Source organism: Lissotriton vulgaris, chromosome 11, assembly GCF_964263255.1.
Source record: "Lissotriton vulgaris chromosome 11, aLisVul1.2, whole genome shotgun sequence".
Classification (NCBI taxonomy): domain Eukaryota; kingdom Metazoa; phylum Chordata; class Amphibia; order Caudata; family Salamandridae; genus Lissotriton; species Lissotriton vulgaris.
The window spans coordinates 444,516,914-444,538,507 of NC_141699.1; the positions used below are offsets into that span (position 1 = coordinate 444,516,914).

Below are 21,594 nucleotides of genomic sequence, written 5' to 3' on the forward strand. Positions count from 1 at the left end.
ATATACTTACCTTTCCTCAACCTAGAAAGACACATGTAGTTTCTGCCATCACCAACATTTTTAAACTACAATGCATCCCATCTGCTACTTATGGTGCAGAATTTTGGGGGTTTAGGCAGTGCAATAGAATTCAGGAGGAAGAAAATTGATTTTGTCACAAATTATTGGGTGCCCCTATCTCCTAATCACAGTATGCTTGTCACAGTGAATTAAAACTCCCTTACATTGAAGACTATATTAAAGCCCGACCCGCTATATTTTGGCTTGCGGTTTCGAAGAATTCCGCGGCAGAGCTAGCAAGGCAAATAACAGATTGCCTTAGCTGCGATAAAGGAAAGGAAATACACTGGCTTGCTGGTGTTAGGAAGAGTTTGATTAGTGTAAATATTGAGTGGATATTTTTAAACCCGACAGACTCGGATGGCATAAGCCAAAAAAGTCTACAGAAGGCACTTTACGCAGTATATAGTAAAACTAGATATGAAACAGAGGGACGGAAACCCTCAGTAGCTAGATATATAATGATTGAGAACACCTCCCATTTATCCTACGGTTACTTACCTCTTAAGATCAATTGCCCGATGGGAGAGGGGTCTGCTTTTCAGACTAAGGGTTGATACAATGACATTTCTGCTCGGTTTCCCATTGGGGTTCAATTCTAATCTCGATTAATCTCCATGCCCCTGTATTGCTCAATGTAAACAAACAATGTTGCACTTTTATTCTTTTTTAGTTTTTATTTGAAATACACAAAACAGTTCTTGATGCTATTTTTTAAGACTATACCCCTGATCGATTACAAGGAAGCATATGGGCAAATTGTTACTCTGAAAGCTGAGGAGTTAACCTTTCGTGTTGGTTCCTTTCTTAAAGTGGCAGTACGCGACCGCAATTCAATGTGTGTGCACCCTTTGAAATCTATTCTTTGCAAAATGTTCTTATTTATATTGCAGATACATCTTGTTGAGATCTTTTTTATATTTTATTTTTAACTACCATGAATTGTATGATGTATTTGTTGAAGCGGATTTACATGAACTCTGTCACCATTTTTAATTGTCTCCCCTTTGAATTGTATTGAATTGACAGATGGTGACTTCGCAAGGTCCTAGGAAGTCCCTTTCAAGAGATTATTCTCACTTCAGACATGTGGCTCATTACTCACCAAACATCAATGTCACTGTAGAGACTAGGGCCCATATGTAGGTAGCCCAATACAGGTCGGCAACAGCCGAAATTACCGAATTTTGGCTGTTACCGACCGGTATTTAGGGTTTGAAATGTAGGAGGCAGGGTTAAGGATTGGGTAATTACCGATTCCTTAAGGAATCAGTAAAATACTGATTTCTTATTTTAAGGAATTGTTATTTACCGAATCCAAAAAGCTATGTAGGAGGCACTCAAGTGAGTGCCTTCTTGCATTCAGTATTCGTTATTTACCACCAATTACAAGTTGGTGGTAAATATTGAAAACCTTTAAAAAAGCAATGTTGTGCTTTTTTAAAAGTGCCATGTGGCAGACATACATGCCCTTAGGGCATGTATGTGTGCCATATGTGCACACATGCACGAGTAAGGGGTGCAACAGGGTGTCAATATGACACACTGCCACCCTTGAATATTTGCTCCCTATTACCGATTCGGAATTTACCGAAAATAGTGAATGGCTTCCCATTCATTCCTATGGGCCTCCAGGCCCATAGGAATGAATTGGAATTACTGAATCCGTAAATACCGATTCTTAAATACCTAATCATACCGATTCGGTAATATTTACCAAATTGTTTCCTACATACCATTTACTGATTCTGAAATACCGAATCAGTAAAATTCGGTATTTTAGAATCTGTAAATGTAGATTACCTACATATGGACAAACAGTGAATGCTCCTGTGATTGTTTGTGTCTCCACATTGCCTTTGCAGATCACTGACACTTCAACTGCCAGCTGTTCATTTCCATAAATGTATTTGTAATCATTTATGTATTTCTTTATTTATAAAAAAGAAGTTATAACTTTTTATTTAACAAAGGGGGAGATGTAGTGTTGTGCAAATAATGAATGACAGAACTCTTTTGATTCCGGATGAACTCTGTAGACCTGTGAGATTGGTGTTGGAGGGTAATGATGTGAATATAGGTTTAGAACACTGAGTTCTTCTTTACACACTGAAGAATAAAGATGTGTATACCTACTCTCCGTGTGTGGTGTAGACATTTGTGAGTGCACAGGCAGGATGCTACACTTATGTCTTACTAAGAGGTGACAAGAGTCCCTGTGAAGGGGGTCTCTTTTCGGCACAGCTCAATTTTCAATTCAAGATTTGAAATTATGGTAGTGTGTATTTCATACCTTTGGTCTGCACCATACTAAAGATTATTTCAAAATGTTTTCTTTCATGAAGAAACAAGTTTCTTATGGTAACATGACAGAATTCCAAATCCATTGTTGTCCCACCTGAGATGATCAGCTTCTGACTGAAATATTTTAGATTATCAGATATGTTTTGCAGTCTAGGGTGAAGAATGTCATTGTCTCAAAAGGGAGCAAGTTAAGAATGCTCAGAATAGAAGGGATATTGTCAAACTTTCCTGCACGATTTTCTAGCGTGTCCACTGCATGAAGTGCTACCTTGAGGAAGGTCCTGATTTTGCTTGGAATATGAACCAGAGGATAGTTGTTTCAGTACAGTCTTAACAGAGGTTGCTTGAAATCCTCTCCCAGGTTCACCGCCTAATCTGCCAGTGCCTGACAGGTCTTTCTTGGTCTGTGCCAGGAAATATATAGCATTAGGGGTGTGAGAAACAGTCACAATTCCTTGCAGGGTGAACCACAAAAGTCATTAAATTAACCTGTGGTTAACTCACTGGTAGCTTGCCACAAAAGCAGTCAGGCTTAATTTAGAGGCAATGTGCAAAGCATTAATGCAGCACACAAACTGTAATAAAGAAAAAACACAAAACAATAAAAAATCTCACACCAATTTAGAATAAAAGAGTACATATTAATAAATTATTTGACACCACAACAACAAAAAAACAATTAGTAGAACCGAAGTTATGAACTTTTAAAGTTTAAACTGAAAAATAACACCTAAAAGATCAAATCACCAAGTCGCACGAGGCAATGTCAAAGTCGAAAAATATGGCTGATCATGATGGAGCTCGAGTAGTAAAAAAAAGTGGATTGGGCCCGGCCCATACTGATCCAACAGTAATTTGTTGTCATAGTTTAATATGTATAGTGATCGATAGAACCACAATGCTGAGGGTCTTTACCTGGTTTTAAAAGCAGCATTATCACAGTTTCTCATAGTGTGGGTGGGCGCACACCCTTATCCAGGGTTTTCTAATACAAAACAAGGATGTGCGGTGCTGGGATGTGCTTGTATGCTTTATAGAAAGCTTCTGTGTAGCCATCAAGGCCGGATGCCTTGAAGTAATCCGTTGAATCAATCATCTGAACTATCTCTTCAGCTGTGAAATGTTCACCAAAAAATTGCTGGTGCTCAGTAGTGAGCCAGCCCACGGCCACTTCATTTAGATAGGCCGTACACTCAGTGCTGTCAGCGTCCAGTTGTGTAATATGGAGATTGGTATAATATTTAAGTAGTACAATCAGTATGCCCACAGTGTCCCTGACTTGAGTACCATCCAGTCACAGCAGTTCAGGTATATAAGAAGCTCCCCTGGGTGACTGTTTAGACTCTGGCAAGCATGCGTCTTGGCCTCTCTCCTCCTCATAGCTGCGGGCTCTGGCATACTTCCACAAGTTGTAAGCTTCATGCTTCACAATCTCCCTGAACTCTGTCAGCAATATAGTACGGTGGTGCAAACAGACCCCAGTGTCTTGTTGAGATCTAAGTCCCTCTCAATGTGAGTTAATGTACTGCGCACGTTACACAATACCCTGCCATATTTCGAAATGCATATATACCTCTTATGTATGCCCTGAAGGCCTCCTGTAGGTTAACTTGGGATTGAACTGAGTCCCTATTAAGTTCAAAATATTCAAGGATGGCTGCGGGAAGTTCAGTGTGAAAGAGTTCATCGTGAAGTTCAATGTTGGGAAATTGCCATTGGCGTTCAAGGCCTCCTGCAATAGGAATATGCAGTGTCATTGCAAATGGTGAATGGTCAGAGAGCGTCTGAGGGAGGTAAGTCACAAAGCTGAGCCACGATGTGGGTGTAGCTGAAAGTAGCCAGTAGTCTATGTATGTCAAGGTGCTGTGGTGCACTGAGTAGAATGTGTAGGCAGGACTGGTAGATTGTTGCAGGTGCCAGGGGTCTCTGAGTGTGTATGTATTGCATTATGTCCAAGAAGATGCTCAGTGAACGGGGTTTCCATACTGAAGCATGCACCATGGTATCTAATGCTGGATCCAGGAGCAGATTAAAATCACCCCGCCCCCCCATGACAGCATGATAGACCTGGTATCATTGGCGTGAGTCCCCCTTCCATTTTTTACTGATTACCTCCTCTATTTTTTATCTGTTTTGCTGGTTAGATGCTTTGGGCACTGTGCCACTGCTATTCAGTGCCACAGTGCAAGCGATCCTTATGTTAAATTGATGTATTGATTAGTGACTCCAAGATTGGGTTATTTGATTTACTAGTCAGACCCTAGTACAATGCACCATGGGTGCCCGGGGCTAGTAAATCAAATGTTGCTGGTGGGCTTAGAGCACTGATTGTGCCACCCACCGGAGCAGCTTGTAAAGTGTGTCTCAGGCCTGCCATTGCAGAGCCTGTGTGCAGTCTGGTACTGCCATGCTGACTGGGCAAGTGCACCCACTTAACCACTAAACCTTCCCTTTTATACATATTAGTCATCCCTATGGTAGGCCAAGGACAGGGTGCATTGTAGGTAAAAGGTAGGACATGCCCTGATGTGTATGGCAAGTCCTGATAGTGAATTACAGGCATTTTCGTTTTTCACTATTGCAAGGCTACCTGTTCCCTATAGACCAGAATGGGCAGTTTGATTATAACATCTTATAACCCTAACTGACTCAGGGAACTAGGTATAAATTTTAGTTTAGTATGCCTCAACTCAGAATGATAAAGTACATATTTTAGTGAAGTTGGTTTTAACATTCTGTGTTTGAAAATACCACTTTTAAAAAGTAGGTATTTTCTTGCCTAACTATCCAAGCCTGCCTCTGCTAGGTTGTGTATTCCTTGCCTGGAGTTTGAGTAACAGGGGCTGGGGTATTCCAAGAGACAGGGTGAGTCAGCACAAGGCTGAATAGAGAGATCTGCATGCAGATGGGTGAGAGAAGTTGCACCTAGGTCCTGAATAGGGCTGTGCCTTCCCTCCAAAATGCTGGATCCACCTCCTGTGGTGTGTCTGATGTCCCTGGCCGACACTATGAAAGGAAAGAATGAGTCTTGTCAACAAAGTGCTCCTGGACTGACCAGAACTGGTTTGGACTAGGTACAGGGCCCTCTGCCTTCAGAGGACAAATGATTTGGCAGTATAAATATGGGGAACCAGACCCCAAGGCTTTAGATCACTTCTGGCACAAGACAAACCTATTATCAAGGAGAAGAACCAAGGAAGCTGCACGAGTTTGGACTGCCCCTCTGCCAGTATGCTGTTTGTTGGGTTGGCCTGCAGTGGTCTCTTCATTGCCAAGGAAAGGAGAAGGAACTTTTAAAGAACTTTCATCATCTTGCAGAATATTACTCCATGGGCTTGATTTGAGCTTGCCTTCTGACTGAAGTCTCAGGTAAACCAGACTTCATCCCCTTCTCTTTGCCTGAATCTGGAACTTGCTGTTTTAACTGCAACAGAAGGAATTCTGCAACACCGACAGCGGTGAGCGACGCCATCATCTGCATTGAAGCCATGAGCGCTGCTCTGACTTGCAATATAGACACAACGCCGGCTGCCTTGCCACATCGACGACAGCGAAACGACATTGTAAGCCTGCCATAGCTGTAAGCACTGCTCCGCTTGCAATGTCGGCCCGACCCGATGCCTGCTGATGTGCCACATCGACTCTGACTCCGACATCATCGCTGAGCCAATCGTCGCCGTGGGTGGTCAAGAATTCATCGACATTGTGACATCGTACGTAACCGTGGTTTCGGCGCCATCGCGACGTTACCTCCTCTCCGGTCAGGAACTGAAGCCTCCCCTGCCTGCGCAATCATCCAGGACACTGATGCATCATCTTCCCCGAAGTAAGAAACCAACGCCGCACCTCCCCGATGCCGTGAGCTGTCTTTGTTTTTGCTTTTCAAAGGTACTGTTCTTTGTGGGTCTGTTTTGACTCCGGGTCCGACGCCACGCACCTTGGGTTCGGCGCCGTACTGTGGGATTCCTTTAACCTTGACGTTGTGATAACTCCAGTTGGGCTTATCTGTTGCTAAAGACCGCTTTTAAATGAATAACCTATTTTTGAACCATTTCTACCATCTTGAAGAATTATTATTGAGTACAGTAGTGTGGATTTTTGTCATTTATGGTCTTGTGATAAGTCTATATAAAGAATACTTATTCTTATAAAACCTGTGTTGTGTCCATCTGTAGTGTTTTCACTGTATTACTGTATGTGTTCACAAATGCTTAACACACTGCCTCTGAGATAAGCATGTCTGCTCATGCCAAGCTATCAAGGGGGTGAGCAGGGTATATCTAGTAGTGTAATCCCTTTTCCCTGACCTAGAAGCAAGGTTCCCTACTTAGTTAAAAGGTGTATCCATTTCCAACTAGAGACCCCCAGTTCTAACAGTGAACCACATTGACACAGTGAGTCAGGGCCTGGGGTGTCTGAAAGAACACCAGTTATCAGTGTTTGGGGCATTAATGTTGACAAACAGAATGCGGTGCCACGCAAGGTGCCCCACCACCAATACATATCTGCCTTCCTCATTTAAATATTTAGCACAGGGTTGAAAAGGTATGCTTTTATGAATCAAATATAAACAGGTGCATTTGGTATGGCACATGAGCACAATAGTGACCTAGTACAATCAAAGAAACACAAACAATCCAAAAATAGCAACCCCCCTCCCGCACCCGGCGGAAACATGCTAAGTGAATACCAAGAGTAACAAAGAACAACAAAGTATTTCCCCACTGCAGCTGTGGTGTAAACCTAGGGGAGTAGCAATGCCACCATGGGTGGCCCTGCTTAAAGAGGTGCTTATTTTAGCCCTGGGATCTTAGATGGTTCCGTACGGCCTGCATGTTCAAAGCATCACCTGCCAGTCTTCAAAAAGAGAGGTCCGTATAGATCAATAGTGGGCCCAGGAGGCTGTCTATCTCCGCATTCAGTGTGTACAGAAACAGCTCGGCAGGAAAGGTTCCTGTCAGTCCATCGGGAAAGGTTCCTGCAAGTCAGGCAGAATTAGTTCAGGGGTGGTACACCCCTGGGGCACACACTTTCCAGCTTGCTATTTGGAGAATGCCCTTGCATCTACTGCAGTGTAAAAAAACAGGCCTTTCCATCGACATCCACATTTCGTACCCAATGCATTTCGAGAACAATCTCTTCTTCAGGGGTCACTGTAAAACATTTGTAAAGAACAACCCATTACAAACAGTGTGATTTAATCAAAGCTGACCCTACTTTAAAACACCTTGTTACATTTGTCCTAAACACGAAAACACGCGCTCCGGCTCTCGTGCAAAATATGTGCAAGATGATATACAACTGAAATTACTAGCTTAACTTTTTACTAACCATTCTCAACCTCAACAAAGATACCACTTAATCTGTTAGGACGTGATAATTTTAAACCTACCTGGTGTATGAGAACAAAACTCTCACACCGCCGAATCTGCCAAACGTGTCATGTTGGTGCATGCACGGGGGCACAAGGTGTGTCACCATGCCTACATGCATGCCCAGTTCCTACACGGGATGGACTTGACATGCCGTGTAAGAACTTGCTTTGGCATTCCTATTGCAGTGCCTTTTTCAAAGGCACAGCAGTGGGCACCCCAACGGACCTCCCGCCATAAAACAAGAAAACTTATATTCAGGCAGGCAGCCGACGGTCAAGTATGGCGGTATGGGGCGGTGGCATGCTGCCCCGCTCTCGTACCGCCCTACTCGTAATCAGGTCCTAAGCCGTTTCAATATGTTTCTTATTTTCCAACTTCTTCTTTGAAGAGTCGGAAGTTTGCTTTGAGTTATTCTTTTTGGAATTACTCCTAATTTGAGGTTTGGTAGGCCTGGCTCCCAAATGATCTCTACCTATGGATGCATGTTTATTTTAATGATTTTAGGTAACTCTTGGTCTTGTTCCCCCAGAGTTAAGTCTCTGAGTCATTGATGTACCAGCTGCAGATTCTGATAATTCCTCCACCCTACAACTCGGACTCTGTAAAATCGCCGACTGGATGCAAAAAAACTTCCTAAAACTTAACGGCGAAAAAAACGAGTTAATCGTGTTGGGCAAAAATAAAGAACTTTGGGGACCCCAACATTGGCCAACTGAAATGGGCACCCCCCCTACCCCGGTTACTCATGCTCGCAATCTGGGCGTCATTATTGACGACTCACTCAGTCACGTTGGTAGCAGGAAATTACCACCTGCCCTGACCTAGTATAAAGTCGGGAGACAGCCTGCACCAGAAAAGGGAGTCCAGGCCAGGGCCGCACCTGAAGGGCAACAGATACCATGAAGCCACTGATCATGCAGACGGGGTTCCCAAGAGGGCCACAACACCCACCGTCACCACCCCTAGGACCCTCCCCCCCCCCTCCGGGCCCAACACCGGGCACCCCCACCTTCCCCGGACCAAGGTACTGCACATCAATGTCACGAAATCATGAACAAAAGCATTCGCCTGATATCGCACCTTTACAACAATCAACATACATGTGAGTACAGAAAATCTGATTAATTCATTCACCATTGAAAGCCCAAACAAAATATCACATTCAAATTTGTCTCTAAACAACTATTTTGAAGAGTCATGGCGGGGTATCCCTGGACAATCTGTGAGTCACAGCCTGCAAGTCAATGTCCAAGGTACAAAGGTGTGTCAGGCACTCATCAAAGGGCAGAGAGAGAGAGAAAGAGAGAGAGAGAGAGAAAGAGAAAGACTAAACAAGGAGTGCAAGGCCAATCGGGCTCTTGGCTCATTCTAACATGCCAACTGCTGTATGTGTTTCACAATTGGTGCACCCCAAACCTCAGACCTGGCATCAAAGTCAGCGCGAAGGCCACATCACATTTCAGAAATACAAGCAGTAGTCAGACTAAAATTAGGTATGAAAGTTCCTTTGTCTCAATGCACAAGGCGGAAGGACAACCAAACCTCCGACCTTGGTCCTGAATGCGGTTGGCACACCCTGCGTGAGATACAATACCAGCCTCTGACTCCCACACCACGAACTGCGCTAATAAAAGACCAACGTGTCCACACCCCACACACACTTGTCCCTGCATGAGCTTCACCTGCAAGGGATGCCCTTGACACATTGATTAAAAACAACCCATAAGTCCAAACGCTGCACACACATATGACTCATTGCCCAGAGCTGTGGCATATCGTCCACCGAACTGCTCGCCGGTCTGAGGATTGCCGCTGCTACGAGACCAACAAACGCAATGGCAGGCATTCCCGGGCACATGCACAACCCCTGTCATGTGGAACTTTACCGTGCATGAATGCTGCATCTGTTGGGATCACTGCCAATGGTAGTGTTGCAAATCAGTTTCTATCTGAGTTTCCATCTTGCCTACGTCACCTGTGACCAGCCCTGCTTTCACTGTTGCTCATGCACATTCGAGTGGCCCATGAATTTCTGCCTATCCAACGCAACAGTAGCTGAATTGGATTATGACATGACAGTGCGCCCCCTATTGGCCCAAGAACATGAGTGTCACTGGGATACCCGTCCATGCGATCCACTGATCTTTGGGGTATGTGCTGGCAGTTCTGCATGGGAGATTGCACAACTCCTCGTGGGCAGTGACCACATCGAGACGCTCCCCTATTAGTCTGTTGCGGATTGGTGAGACGGCGTGGACTGAGCACATCTGCCCGGACTAGTTAATGGATTGGCTCTCCCTGGTGTTCCTTGAACTATACAAAGACGTACTCTTGGAACAGATTGCCCATGAAGCTGCGCTCACATTCATGGATGAGTAACTACATTCCTGCAGCCACATCGGATTCTCACCCACAGCAACGGTCCCCAAACCTTATTGCATCTGGGGGAATGCTCACATATCCCACCACAACAGTTGACATGTCTGGCTTCGTCTGGACTAAGAATGCGTGTGCGTGGAACTACGCATATGTACACACACCTGTGCAAGGTGATGCAGTTCCATGGGCGGAGCAGCACAGCGTTGTTTGGTAGCGTTCCCTATTCTGACAAACTGCTGGGGAGAGAGTACACACTGGCAATGTAGCACGAAATGTGACCTTGTCGGACACTTTCACCGGCTCACTGTCAGCAGAGCAGACTGTTGGCACAGACTGGTGGTACAGCACTATGCAGATCCCATCGGCTGTGAGTCGTGTCGCCTGACATGGGGTAATGAGCAGACACCAAACATCACATGACTCTTCCAGCAAGGGAAGGTGGGCTGAGACTGTTGCCATCCGTAATGATTTGTGTACATTTTTGCCTCCCCATTTCTTGCACCTCGGCATGTTCCCATGGCATGTATAAGTGTCTTAAGCATTTCCCTGCATGTAGTAGCCCTTGCCTTGTCCATACTGACACGCACATGCTGATAAAGTCTACGCAACTTCACTAGTGTCCAACTGTGATGTGTTGATTAGAATGACAAATAGTGTGCCTCAATGAGCATTGTCTGTACACAGGGAGGGACTGAATACCACATGTACAATGGGGGTGGGTCCCTTTTGACATCTCCACCTCTGTGAGCTAGAATATTGTGTTTGGGATAGTTGCTGGCAGAACTGCACACTTACATGTCTTCAGCAATGTGAGTATGGTGTCCAACCTCTGGCCATGTAGTGTAATGTTGTACATCCAAACAGACTGTGTCCACACAGTTGCGTGTGAGTAGGTATACAAAGTGACGTTCTGTTGTCACATGTGATGGAGGACACCACTTCTGATCTGCTACCGATTTTGTCATTTCTACACACAGCCCTATTTAATACATGGACGTGTGCCTACGTTGGGGGGTTGCGAGAGCTAGTTCGCACCTTCACAGTCATCTAATTGGCCATGTAGCTCAGGGTCAAACATACGCATTGATGTCATTTACCAGGGTTTACCTTCTTGTGCAATCAATCTCCCTACATCCATCCATACTTTCATACTTGAGTGAACATAGACATGACACATCTGTGTGATTTTAAATGTTTTATTCACATTCTGGTGAATGCCGGAGCTGGAGCTGTACATGAGAATGCAAAGCCCACATTACATGGTAGCCCAGAGGTGGGCCAAACAGAGTCCTTTGGGGAATGAAGAGTGAATTAGAAGTGGGAGATTGCAGTCCGCAGCTGGATTGATGTGTAATGGCAACCAGTGAAGATATGGCAGTTCATGTCTGGGTCCAGGTGAATGTTGCAGAGTGTTCTGGTGGACAGTGGGAGGTGTTGTCTCAGGGTATGATGCATAGGGTTGAACCAGGCAGGGACAGGCCATATGGCGGGGATGGATGCTACTACCTCCTTCCTCACACAGTCATTACCATCCAAATCTTACTACTCTGATACATCTTCTGTGTCCGGTGTGTCAGGTGGATATGGTGGTGTTATGGCTGTATCACTGTGTGCCAATGACACACCAGGGTGCAAAGGTGATAGGTCTGCATCACTGTGTACTAATGACACATCAGGGGTCAGAGATGTGTGTGTCAAAGTTCCAGCTGCAGTTATCTGGGACAGGCTCAGTGGCAGCATTGGCAAGATGAGGAACTGCAAGGCATGACAGCTACATCTTGCTGGTGTTCAGCTGTGGCAGCCATATTTCCAGCCTGCACGGCTCCATGGTCTCCATTGTCTTGCACATCTGTGCCAACTCTGTGCTGTCATCGCTGGTGCCTGTCTGACTGGACAGTTCTTGTATCCAATAAATGGGGCCAGCGATGTCATCCAAGGATTGTCGCGGAGCATGATGCAGACAGTGGGTGTCCGTTAGGGACTTTAAGTGGTCCCTGATGGGACTCAGACACCCTTTTATGGCATTGGGTTTGGCTGCCACTAGCTTGAACCCCACCCACAGCTGATCAGCTGTCTCCTCCTGGCAACCCAACACACTGTGTTTGAATACCATGTGTTGTTTGGGGGGGTCCTGGGAGACAGCTGTGGTGTGTGTGTTTCCTGCTGTGTTGTCTGTGCAGGGGGTGGGGTCACTTCAAGGCACCTGGGCTGCCCTGCTCCTGTAGATGGGGTGCGGAGGCTGTCCATTAGCCGTTGGAGGGTGTCTGAGCATATGTGCAGGTTGTCCTCTGCATCATCACTGATGAGATTTGTGGTCTGCTCTGCAGTAGATGTTATTTGTCCCTCTGCAATGTAAAGGGGAGATGCAAGTTAACAGAGTGTCCCATGTATGTTGACACTTTGTAGATGTTTACATATGGACTGCATGGCAATGTACATAGTGACTGTTTTGGTGGACCTGGCTATTTGATGGCAGACAGTGGAAATTTCGACTACATGACAGATGTGTGGTTGTAGTCGTAAATTATCCTCTCACAGTTCCATGCAATGCCAGATGGGAGTGGCCAGTTACTACCCACAAGCTGAACCAGTTGTGTCCTCTGTCCTGTGCTGTAGGTGTTGCATTTTGTACCACATTGCCGTCAATGTTGATGTTCTGTGATTGCTATGTGTGTGTGCTGCATTGTGGGAGATTCGCCCCTTTGACTTGTGTGTTTTCGGGGGCTGGGATGTTTGCGACTTGGGTCATTTGTGCTCTTAGTCAGATTTTGTGGTTGTGTGCATTGTTTGTCTTGTGATGTGTAATGGACGTCATGGGTTGTAGGTGCACGTGGATGTGTCAGAGTGTGACCTGCTCCTTTACGGATGTGATCCACACTGGGCACCTCAATGTCGAATCAAGCACTATGTCAAATATTTTGACTGCAGCCATGCTATCGGTCATGCAATGTCACTTGCATAGTTAGTGTGGCTCACACAGTCGCTGCTTTTCTGGATTCTGCACATGTGCATGGGTAGGTTGTGGCATTGGTGATATGGAGGTTGCCCATTTGTGGACATTGTGGATCGGGCCCTACTTGGTGTTTCTATGTGTGCTGCAGTGTGACAAGGGTATCAGGGACATGTTCCACTATCATTGTGCATGTGCAGTGTGCTACGCATGATTGTGCATAATTGCCATTGTGCCAAACTCCCCTGTTCGCCCAGTCCCTGGTCATTACTCAAGCTGTTGCAGTTGGGTCAGGTCATAACGAGCTGTGTCCATACCCCCAACTCCTTGCACCGTCTCCACACTGGTGACTGTGGCCACCATTTTCTCCAGCTCATCCAGCTCCACCTGTGGCACAGGACTCCCACCTCCAGTCGCCTTTGCTAAGTTCCTGTTGGCTGTGAGTTTCTGTTTGGTCTGGCTTTGCACATCATGTGAGCGCCTCTTGACCTCCTCCATTGACCTCCCTGGCACTCCGACTGCATTGACGTTGTTGATGATGTTCTGCCATATTTCTGTTTGTGTTACCAGTGCCACAGTGGAGGTGACAAACAGTTGTTGGTAGTGTTCTGTCACCTCTGTGTCGATGATCTGGTCTTCCTGCGTACTGAACCCCTTCTTCCTCTTCTCCTTGCCTTTTGCCAAATACGGGGTTCCTGACTGGTGCTCCATTGAGCATGTGGGGGTCAGGTTGTCCTCTGCACTTGGTCCGGGTGCATCCATGGTGCTACGCAGTTTGTTTTGGTGTATTTTTTTGTTGCTTTTATAGTGCATTTCCCGCATGAGATGTGGGAATTGCAGGTCTGTCGCGGAGTTTTGTATCGCTATTTGGGGCATCACAACCTTTTTGGCGTTCGTGCTTCTCATTTTGTGCGTCATATCGATTTATACGTGGTCATTTGGCGCTTTATCCTGCTACTATCGCATGGTGCCGCTGGATTGGGAATAGAACGTTAAGACGGTGTTATTTTCTCATGATAGACTGCGATATGCAAAGTTGTGTTAATCTAAATTTGCAATGTTTATTACACATTCTTGTGAATGTGCCCCAGTTGGTCTAGATTCCTCAAATCAAAGGGGCATCTCAGAAGGAAATTTTTCAGCACCATTAGTAATCAAGATTTATACCTACCTTATTCTCATTAGATAATATGGATTTCCCTATAATAGTACGTGTTGCAATGTTATATGTATTTCATCTAAATTCAATTTTGAGATCTGATACTTGAGGAATGCCTGTCTGTTTATGATTGTCTTATCTAGGTCTCTCTTTAGTTAGAAACTCTGTTATAGCACCCGTACTTGAATTTTGCTGTCATTACTTGTGCATTCGCTTATACTGATATTGTATATCATATTTTAAATGTTAATGTTTTAATGTGTTCCATGTGATTATTTAATTGGGGTTGAAACCCAAATAAACATTTTAGACTGACTGACTGGTATTTATAACTGCAAAAGCCAATCGCCCAGAATAATCCAGACCCATACACAATGAGACAACACCACTGGATAGCATAAAAGGCCACTTTTTATTCCATAGATCAGGCAATTTTTATATCCATAAACCAATAAACAGTTGTAATTTTCACTTGTCTTCAAACCAATGAATTTGCATATTATGCCAAAACCATAACCTTTCTTTTGCACTTGTTTGTTTATAACGGTATTGTTCCAAACCAATATAACTTATTTTTCGTTGAAATCACCCCCATGTTTCGAAATCTTTTCACTTTCCCTCTTTCTTTCTTTTTCCCCCATCTTGTACCTCCCACCACCCTCTCTCCTGAAGGACGGTCAAGTCCGCTCTAAATCTTGACCTCCCCCTATTCCGCCAAATTCAGCTAATAGGATACACAACCATTGCCTGACCTAATGTGGCTACTTTCTTGTTTGACATATCTAATGTTCATAAGTAACTTTGTTAACAGTATACAATTTATTATTTAACATTTTGTCAACAGGGGTGGGTGGGCGGGCCTCGCCGAAAAACGCTCCTGCCTCAACTACGGAGCCTAAAATGGCGCTCCTGACTAACTCCTACGCACTGCCTCGCGCGCGCTGCCCTGTCTAACGCGTCATCGCTCTGGGTCTGTACCACCGGGCGAAAATCCGCGGGGGGAGACTGCTTCGCTCTGCTCCCCCCGAGGATTACATCGCCCAGAATAATCCAGACCCATACACAATGAGACAACACCACTGGATAGCATAAAAGGCCACTTTTTATTCCATAGATCAGGCAATTTTTATATCCATAAACCAATAAACAGTTGTAATTTTCACTTGTCTTCAAACCAATGAATTTGCATATTATGCCAAAACCATAACCTTTCTTTTGCACTTGTTTGTTTATAACGGTATTGTTCCAAACCAATATAACTTATTTTTCGTTGAAATCACTCCCATGTTTCGAAATCTTTTCATTTTCCCTCTTTCTTTCTTTTTCCCCCATCTTGTACCTCCCACCACCCTCTCTCCTGAAGGACGGTCAAGTCCGCTCTAAATCTTGACCTCCCCCTATTCCGCCACACAGGAAAAACCTTGGATTTTTCCTGACCCCACCAACAAACCCAAACCATTCTTATCATAGTATGTTGTTACCCATGTCAGTTTGCTTTGCCCTTGCTCTTTTTTTTGTTTTTTTTTTGTTTACTCCTCCCTTCTAGCAGACACCCACAGATCAACTTTCAAACATTTTGATAGCTTGTCTCTGATCTCCAGTATGTAATACGCCATCCCCAACTGTATTAAGTGGACACCGTCTTCCCTAAACAGATGGCCGTCTTTTCCAGTGATGCTGTCATGTGCAATTGTCTGGATCCCTAAACCCACACAGAAGATCTTCATAGCCCTGTTTACCTTTTTTCTGGCCTTTTCCATGGCGGCCTGACTCCTTGCATTTTTCCATTGCTGCCTAAACACAAATTCAGTCCATACTAGACTGGTCCCTAGCCAGTTGTTAGAAACCACAGCTAAATCTAATTGCATGGCTTTGATTATGCTTAGCCCCGATAAAGCCACTAGGTCATTTTCCCCTAGATGGAGAATGAGCATATCAGGACCGCCTCTGTCATACCTTATCTTAGCCAATAGAGGAAACAAGTTCTCCCAGCGCATACCCCCTTTACCGCACCAGTAAAGTTCATGTCCAGCGCTGGGGATACCAAGGTTCCTTCCATAGATTTGATGATCCGCAAAGATCGCTGCCCATTTCACAAATGAGTGTCCCACGATCCAGATTTGTTTTTTGGCCGGATTCAAACCCCGAATGTCTCCTAGATGAAAGAAAACAGACCCAATAAGAAAAACTCAACATACAACTTTATGCTTAACAACTTCTAGTTTGGACTACTGTCCATGCTTCTTCTACAGCATATGTGCTGTTTTTTTTTTTTTTTTTTTTTTTTACATAGCGTGCACAGCAGTTAGAACTCCACCTTCCTATCCTTTTGATCGCATTCCAACCCAAACCCAAACAGGCTGCTTCAGACGCTGCTCCTATACGAAAGGAATGTGTTGCATAATTCATTGGATTGAAGCCTAACAATAAAAGTGTTCTTCTCATGACTACCAGCAGCTGGTGACTCGAAAGCTTACCGCCTGCCTCGTGCACAAAGATTGGTCCACCCAGAACACCTGTAAAAAACTGAAAATCCCTCCACTCTTGTACTTGGCAACAACCTTGTATGTGAGTCACATTTAGGTGTATCCACACCCCTTGCCCCAATTGATCTGTTTTTGATTTGCCTAACCATATTTTCAAAGTGTCACCTTCCAAGCACACATCCCTGCCACATAAGCCGCAATCATTCTTTAAACCTAAAAGTTCAGAAACTCTAAAAGCTCCAAAAAAGAGCCATATCATTACCAATCTAAAAAGCTTAATTTCATGAGCGTTGTAACAAGCTTTGTGTAAGTACCCCAACATACGTTGGAGCAATTCAAATGTTATTGGCGCTCTTGTGTGTGAGCTTGACGCCTTCACCCTCTGCAATCCCTTCAAAAATCTCTTCACCAATATATGGTTATTTGGATCCCGGCCCCAATACAATTGTCCGTAGAAGGAAATCCCTGCTAGCTTACCCGCTATGGTGTTATGTGACAAACCCCTGTCAATTAAATGTAAAACAAAATCAAGTATGAGGGGGATATACATCTCTTCTCTTTGTACAAAGTTATAAGTGTCAACATAACTTAGAAATTCATGCCATGCCAGCATATAACTTCGTTGAGTGGATGACGCTATTGAGTTCTCCACCAGCCATAGTATCCTCATTCCCCTAGAGCCCAGATGCTGATAGGTACCGATGATTTCTTGACTGCTGCTCCCGGGGCCAGCTCGCGAAATCTGTCCCACTGGGAACGAGAGAGCGCATCAGCAATTGAGTTATTGATACCTGCAATGTGTGCTGCGCGAACAACCATGTTCAGACGCAGACTTAACAGCATGAAAGCCCTCAAAAGGCCTAGCACCCTCCTGTTCTTGGCTTTCTGCCTGTTTATTAAGTGAACAACTGACAAGTTGTCTACATGAAAAAGGATTGTTCTGTTGCTAAGCTCTTGGCCCCATACCTGCAAAGCCACTAAAAGGGGAAAAAGCTCCAAAAACGCTATACTGCGACCTTGGGAAATCCATTCTTCTGGCCACTGCTCAGCGCACCAGCGCCCATCCCAAAAAATGCCAAATCCATGTAAACCTGACGCATCTGAGTACATTTGCACCTGCCACTTCATACTTTCTTCGATGAACAACAGTGGCACTCCATTGAAATCCGCTAAAAATAACAACCAAATCCTTAAGTCCTCCTTTATGTTTTTGGTGAGCCTGATTCTATGGTGTGGCAGAGTTGCTCCTGACATGGCCATTCCCAACAACCTGCAGAAAGTCCTTCCTGCCCTCACTACTCTGCACGCAAAGTTCAGGTATCCTAATAGTCTTTGTACTTGCCTGAGTTGTAATTTGTCTACTTGAAGGGCCTCTTGAATACATGACCTAATTTCCTCTAACTTCTTCTTAGGAAGTCGTGCCACCATTTCCACTGTATTGATCTCTATTCCAAGAAAAGTAATCTGTGTGCTGGGCCCCTCTGTTTTGTCTCGTGCCAAAGGCACCCCAAATGCTTCTGCCATATTCTGAAAAACTTGTAACGCCCTCTCACAATGTCCGGACTTCGCCAGTCCCATAAAGAAAAAGTCATCAAGGTAATGGCACACTTTGCCTACCCTACACTCTTGCTGAAACACCCACTGTAGAAATGAACTAAACAATTCAAAAAGGGCACAGGAAACTGCACATCCCATAGGTAAAACCTTGTCAAAATAAAAATAACCATTCAGCTGCATGCCCAAAAGCTCAAAATCTAAGGGGTGTATCGGTATTAATCGAAAAGCAGATTGAATGTCGCATTTTGCAAGCTCGGCCTGATCTCCTAAACTTCGTACCATTTTTAGAGCCTCGTCCACTGTAGTGTACGAGACTGCTGAGTCCTCATCAGCATTAAAGTCATTAATAGAACTACCCTCCGGCCACGAAAGGTGTTGAATCATGCGGAATTCGCCCGCCGCTTTTTTGGGGATTACCCCTAGCGGCGACACCATGAAATGAACAAACGGCATCTCCTCAAAAGGCCCAGCTACTCTGCCTAAGCCTACCTCCTCACCCAGCTTCCTGCCCACCACCTCCGGGAAATCTCTAGCAGACCTCAAATTCTCCGCCCAACGCCTGTATCTGGGGCCCTGGTAACCAATTCGAAATCCCTCCTTAAACCCCCAATAAAGTTTGGCAGCCGCCTCGCTGTTCGGGTACCTGTCCAGCCAAGGGATGAGCAATTCCCATTTAATTGGGGTAAAAGCCTTTTGGTATAAGAGGGAGTGGAGCTCCCCTGCCCCTGGCTGCCTGGATTTGTGGTTGTGGGGTATGCTCGGTTGTGTCTGCTGCAGGCGTAAGGCATTGAAATAGCATATGTCTGCCTCCGCACTGGGAACATTCGTGTTTGAATCTACAATATGGCCGGTTACAATACCCCCTGTTGTAGTTCCAGCAGGAGCCCAATCCGCTTGTATGCCCCCTTGTGACAGTCCCCGCCCCTCCCTGGGCGGCGCGCCCTGGAAAGGGCCGGTACGCCACCGGCAAACCACTAGCTGTGTGGGTGGTTTCCGTAAGCTGAGAGGATGACATCCATTGCAACCATAATTCTGTGTCTATATCACCCCAAGGTTTTGAAGGGTTCATGCTCATCCTGGCCCTGAACTCCTCGTCATAATTTAACCAGGAAAAACCACCAAAATGCATGTGGGCCTTGCGTACCACATCCATGTACTTAAAGAGTGAAACTGCCCTTTCCGGATATTTTTCACAATAAATGCTGGAGAAAATTAAAAATGCCGACGACCAATTGTCTATATTTCTCGGCACCCTGGGACGTCTTGCCAATTCTAATTCTTCCTCCTTGGACCCTTCTCTAGATTGGACATCTCTGTGTAGCAAACGGAAAACATCTACGTAGTCATGTTGCCATATCTTTTGTTTTGTCTTGTGAGACAGGTGAGTACCTAGCGGCATTGACACACCCATGTATGGCAGCCTACCTGGCACAGGTGAACTATCTTCCGTGTGTTCTAGACTAATGTAGTGGGCTGACTTACCAACCTGTCCACTTGCCTGTGTGGGCGCCGCTTTACTGTGTATTTGCGGTACCTTGTCCTGAGCCTTTTCACCCCTAACCTGTGAAGAGACATCCCATGCCCCCCACCAACGTGGCTTACCCTTGGGAAGCTGTTCCTCGCGTCGTCTCAGTTCTTCTTTAGAGATCCGCTCGAGATTCTCCTTCTGTACTCCAGAGTCCCCATCTTCATCTTGAACCTGTAACGATTGAACAGAGCTTGTTGTCCCAGCCCTCCTCCCAGAGCCCACTGCTACAGCTGATTGTCCCTTTTGAAAACTTCTCAGTTGTTTACTAACATTTCGCTCCTCTAATTGCTGTGGAAAAGTCGCTATTCTCTCCCTTGTGCCTTGTGGAGCGAAGATTTGGCTGCTTCCTCCCGGACGCTCACCATCTCCTACAACCCCATCATAAGTGTCCCAATCAAAAACAGGCTCTCGCTCCAAAAACCTGTCCGCCTGTTGTGGATCCGCCATAAATTCCACATTAAAACCACCTTGGTCAGTGGCCGCTCTGTCCTTCGCAAATTCCTTACCTTTCGCTCTCCTGCTACCTGTCGTATTCGTGGTCTGACCTTGCTCCGCTCCAGAGCCACCTGACACCTTATCTGCCCCGTCTACTAGAAGTACCTTGCTGCTGGGCTTCCTTACTTCCCTATGTTTCCGCTGTGCTTCAGCAGTGGAGGCATGTTCTACCCACACCCACTGTCCTGATAAACTGCGGCCCAACTCTGTCTCATCTGGCGCAAAAACTAATGGTGCCTGGCGCGCCTCTGGAAAAATATATTCTCTGTTGAACCTGGTGTGCTCCAGCCCATTATCGTACATGTATTGTATAAAATCGTCTTGGCCTTGCTCTGCCAAAACCGCATCTCTAATCTGAGAAACCTCCCCATCTTCCTTTGGCAGCAAGCCTACCTGCCCTGTTGTGAAAAACTCAGAAAGGTCCTCATTGGGGGGGTCTGAAAGTCCAAAAACATCTTCTGTATCCTCAAAGTCCTGTTCCCTGGGCCTGGACGGGGCACGTGGTACATTCATAATTGTGCAGGCGCCCCCCGCAGCCTCCACATCACTGCCACTCAAATAATCCACTAGCGGCTGGGGCTGGGGAGGCTGTGTAACTAAGGCAGGGTGGGGGGGGGGGGGTACAAATGGGGCCAACTGTTTCTTTGCGGCCCTCAAAGCATTGTGGCCCTGTAAATACTGGCACTGGCCTGGGGCGGGGCGGCCTGACTGTAGCTGCTCTGGTCTGTCTGCCCCTGCCCGCCCCCACTCGCTGGGTGCCTGTGTCAAGCCCACCCACCTCAAAAACCTCCCTCCCAAATGGAGTAGCCAACTCACCCGGCAGCCTGACCACACAGCCAGTCCCTCGTAGCAATGCAGGGGATAAGGAGCGGGAAGACTGACCCCTCCACAGACCTGCTTGCCGGACGTTCCCCGCTGCCTGCCGAGCCCCTCTGGCTGACCGCGCTCTCCTCGGACCTTTCCTCGTGGCTGACGTCTGCCTGCACGCGTCAATGGCTCTCTTGACTCCGTTCGCCGCCTGTCTCCTCGGGGGTCTGTGAGGTGGAGGGGAGTCAGCTGCGTCGCCGGTGCCTGCCGCCAAAAGGTCACTCCTGCCAGCTGCCGCTATGACGCGGAGCGCCTCCTGCAGTGCCTCCTGAGTAATCATGTCCGCCTTGAATTAGTCAAATAAATGCCTGCAATTCAAGGGAGTGACCCGCCTCGCCGAAAAACGCTCCTGCCTCAACTACGGAGCCTAAAATGGCGCTCCTGACTAACTCCTACGCACTGCCTCGCGCGCGCTGCCCTGTCTAACGCGTCAT

At 46.0% G+C, this 21,594-nt stretch overlaps 1 protein-coding gene across 1 annotated transcript; it reads right to left on the reverse strand.

The window, feature by feature from the left end:
* Window positions 1-15,756: 15,756 nt before the first annotated feature.
* Window positions 15,757-20,596, reverse strand: LOC147679968 (uncharacterized). The gene is made up of 2 exons (XM_086944772.1): window positions 19,873-20,596; window positions 15,757-16,382 (listed from the first exon to the last, which is right to left on the reverse strand). Exons 1-2 carry the CDS (start codon window positions 20,594-20,596, stop codon window positions 15,757-15,759), a joined length of 1,350 nt encoding a protein of 449 aa, XP_086800898.1.
* Between the last annotated feature and the right edge of the window lie 998 nt (window positions 20,597-21,594).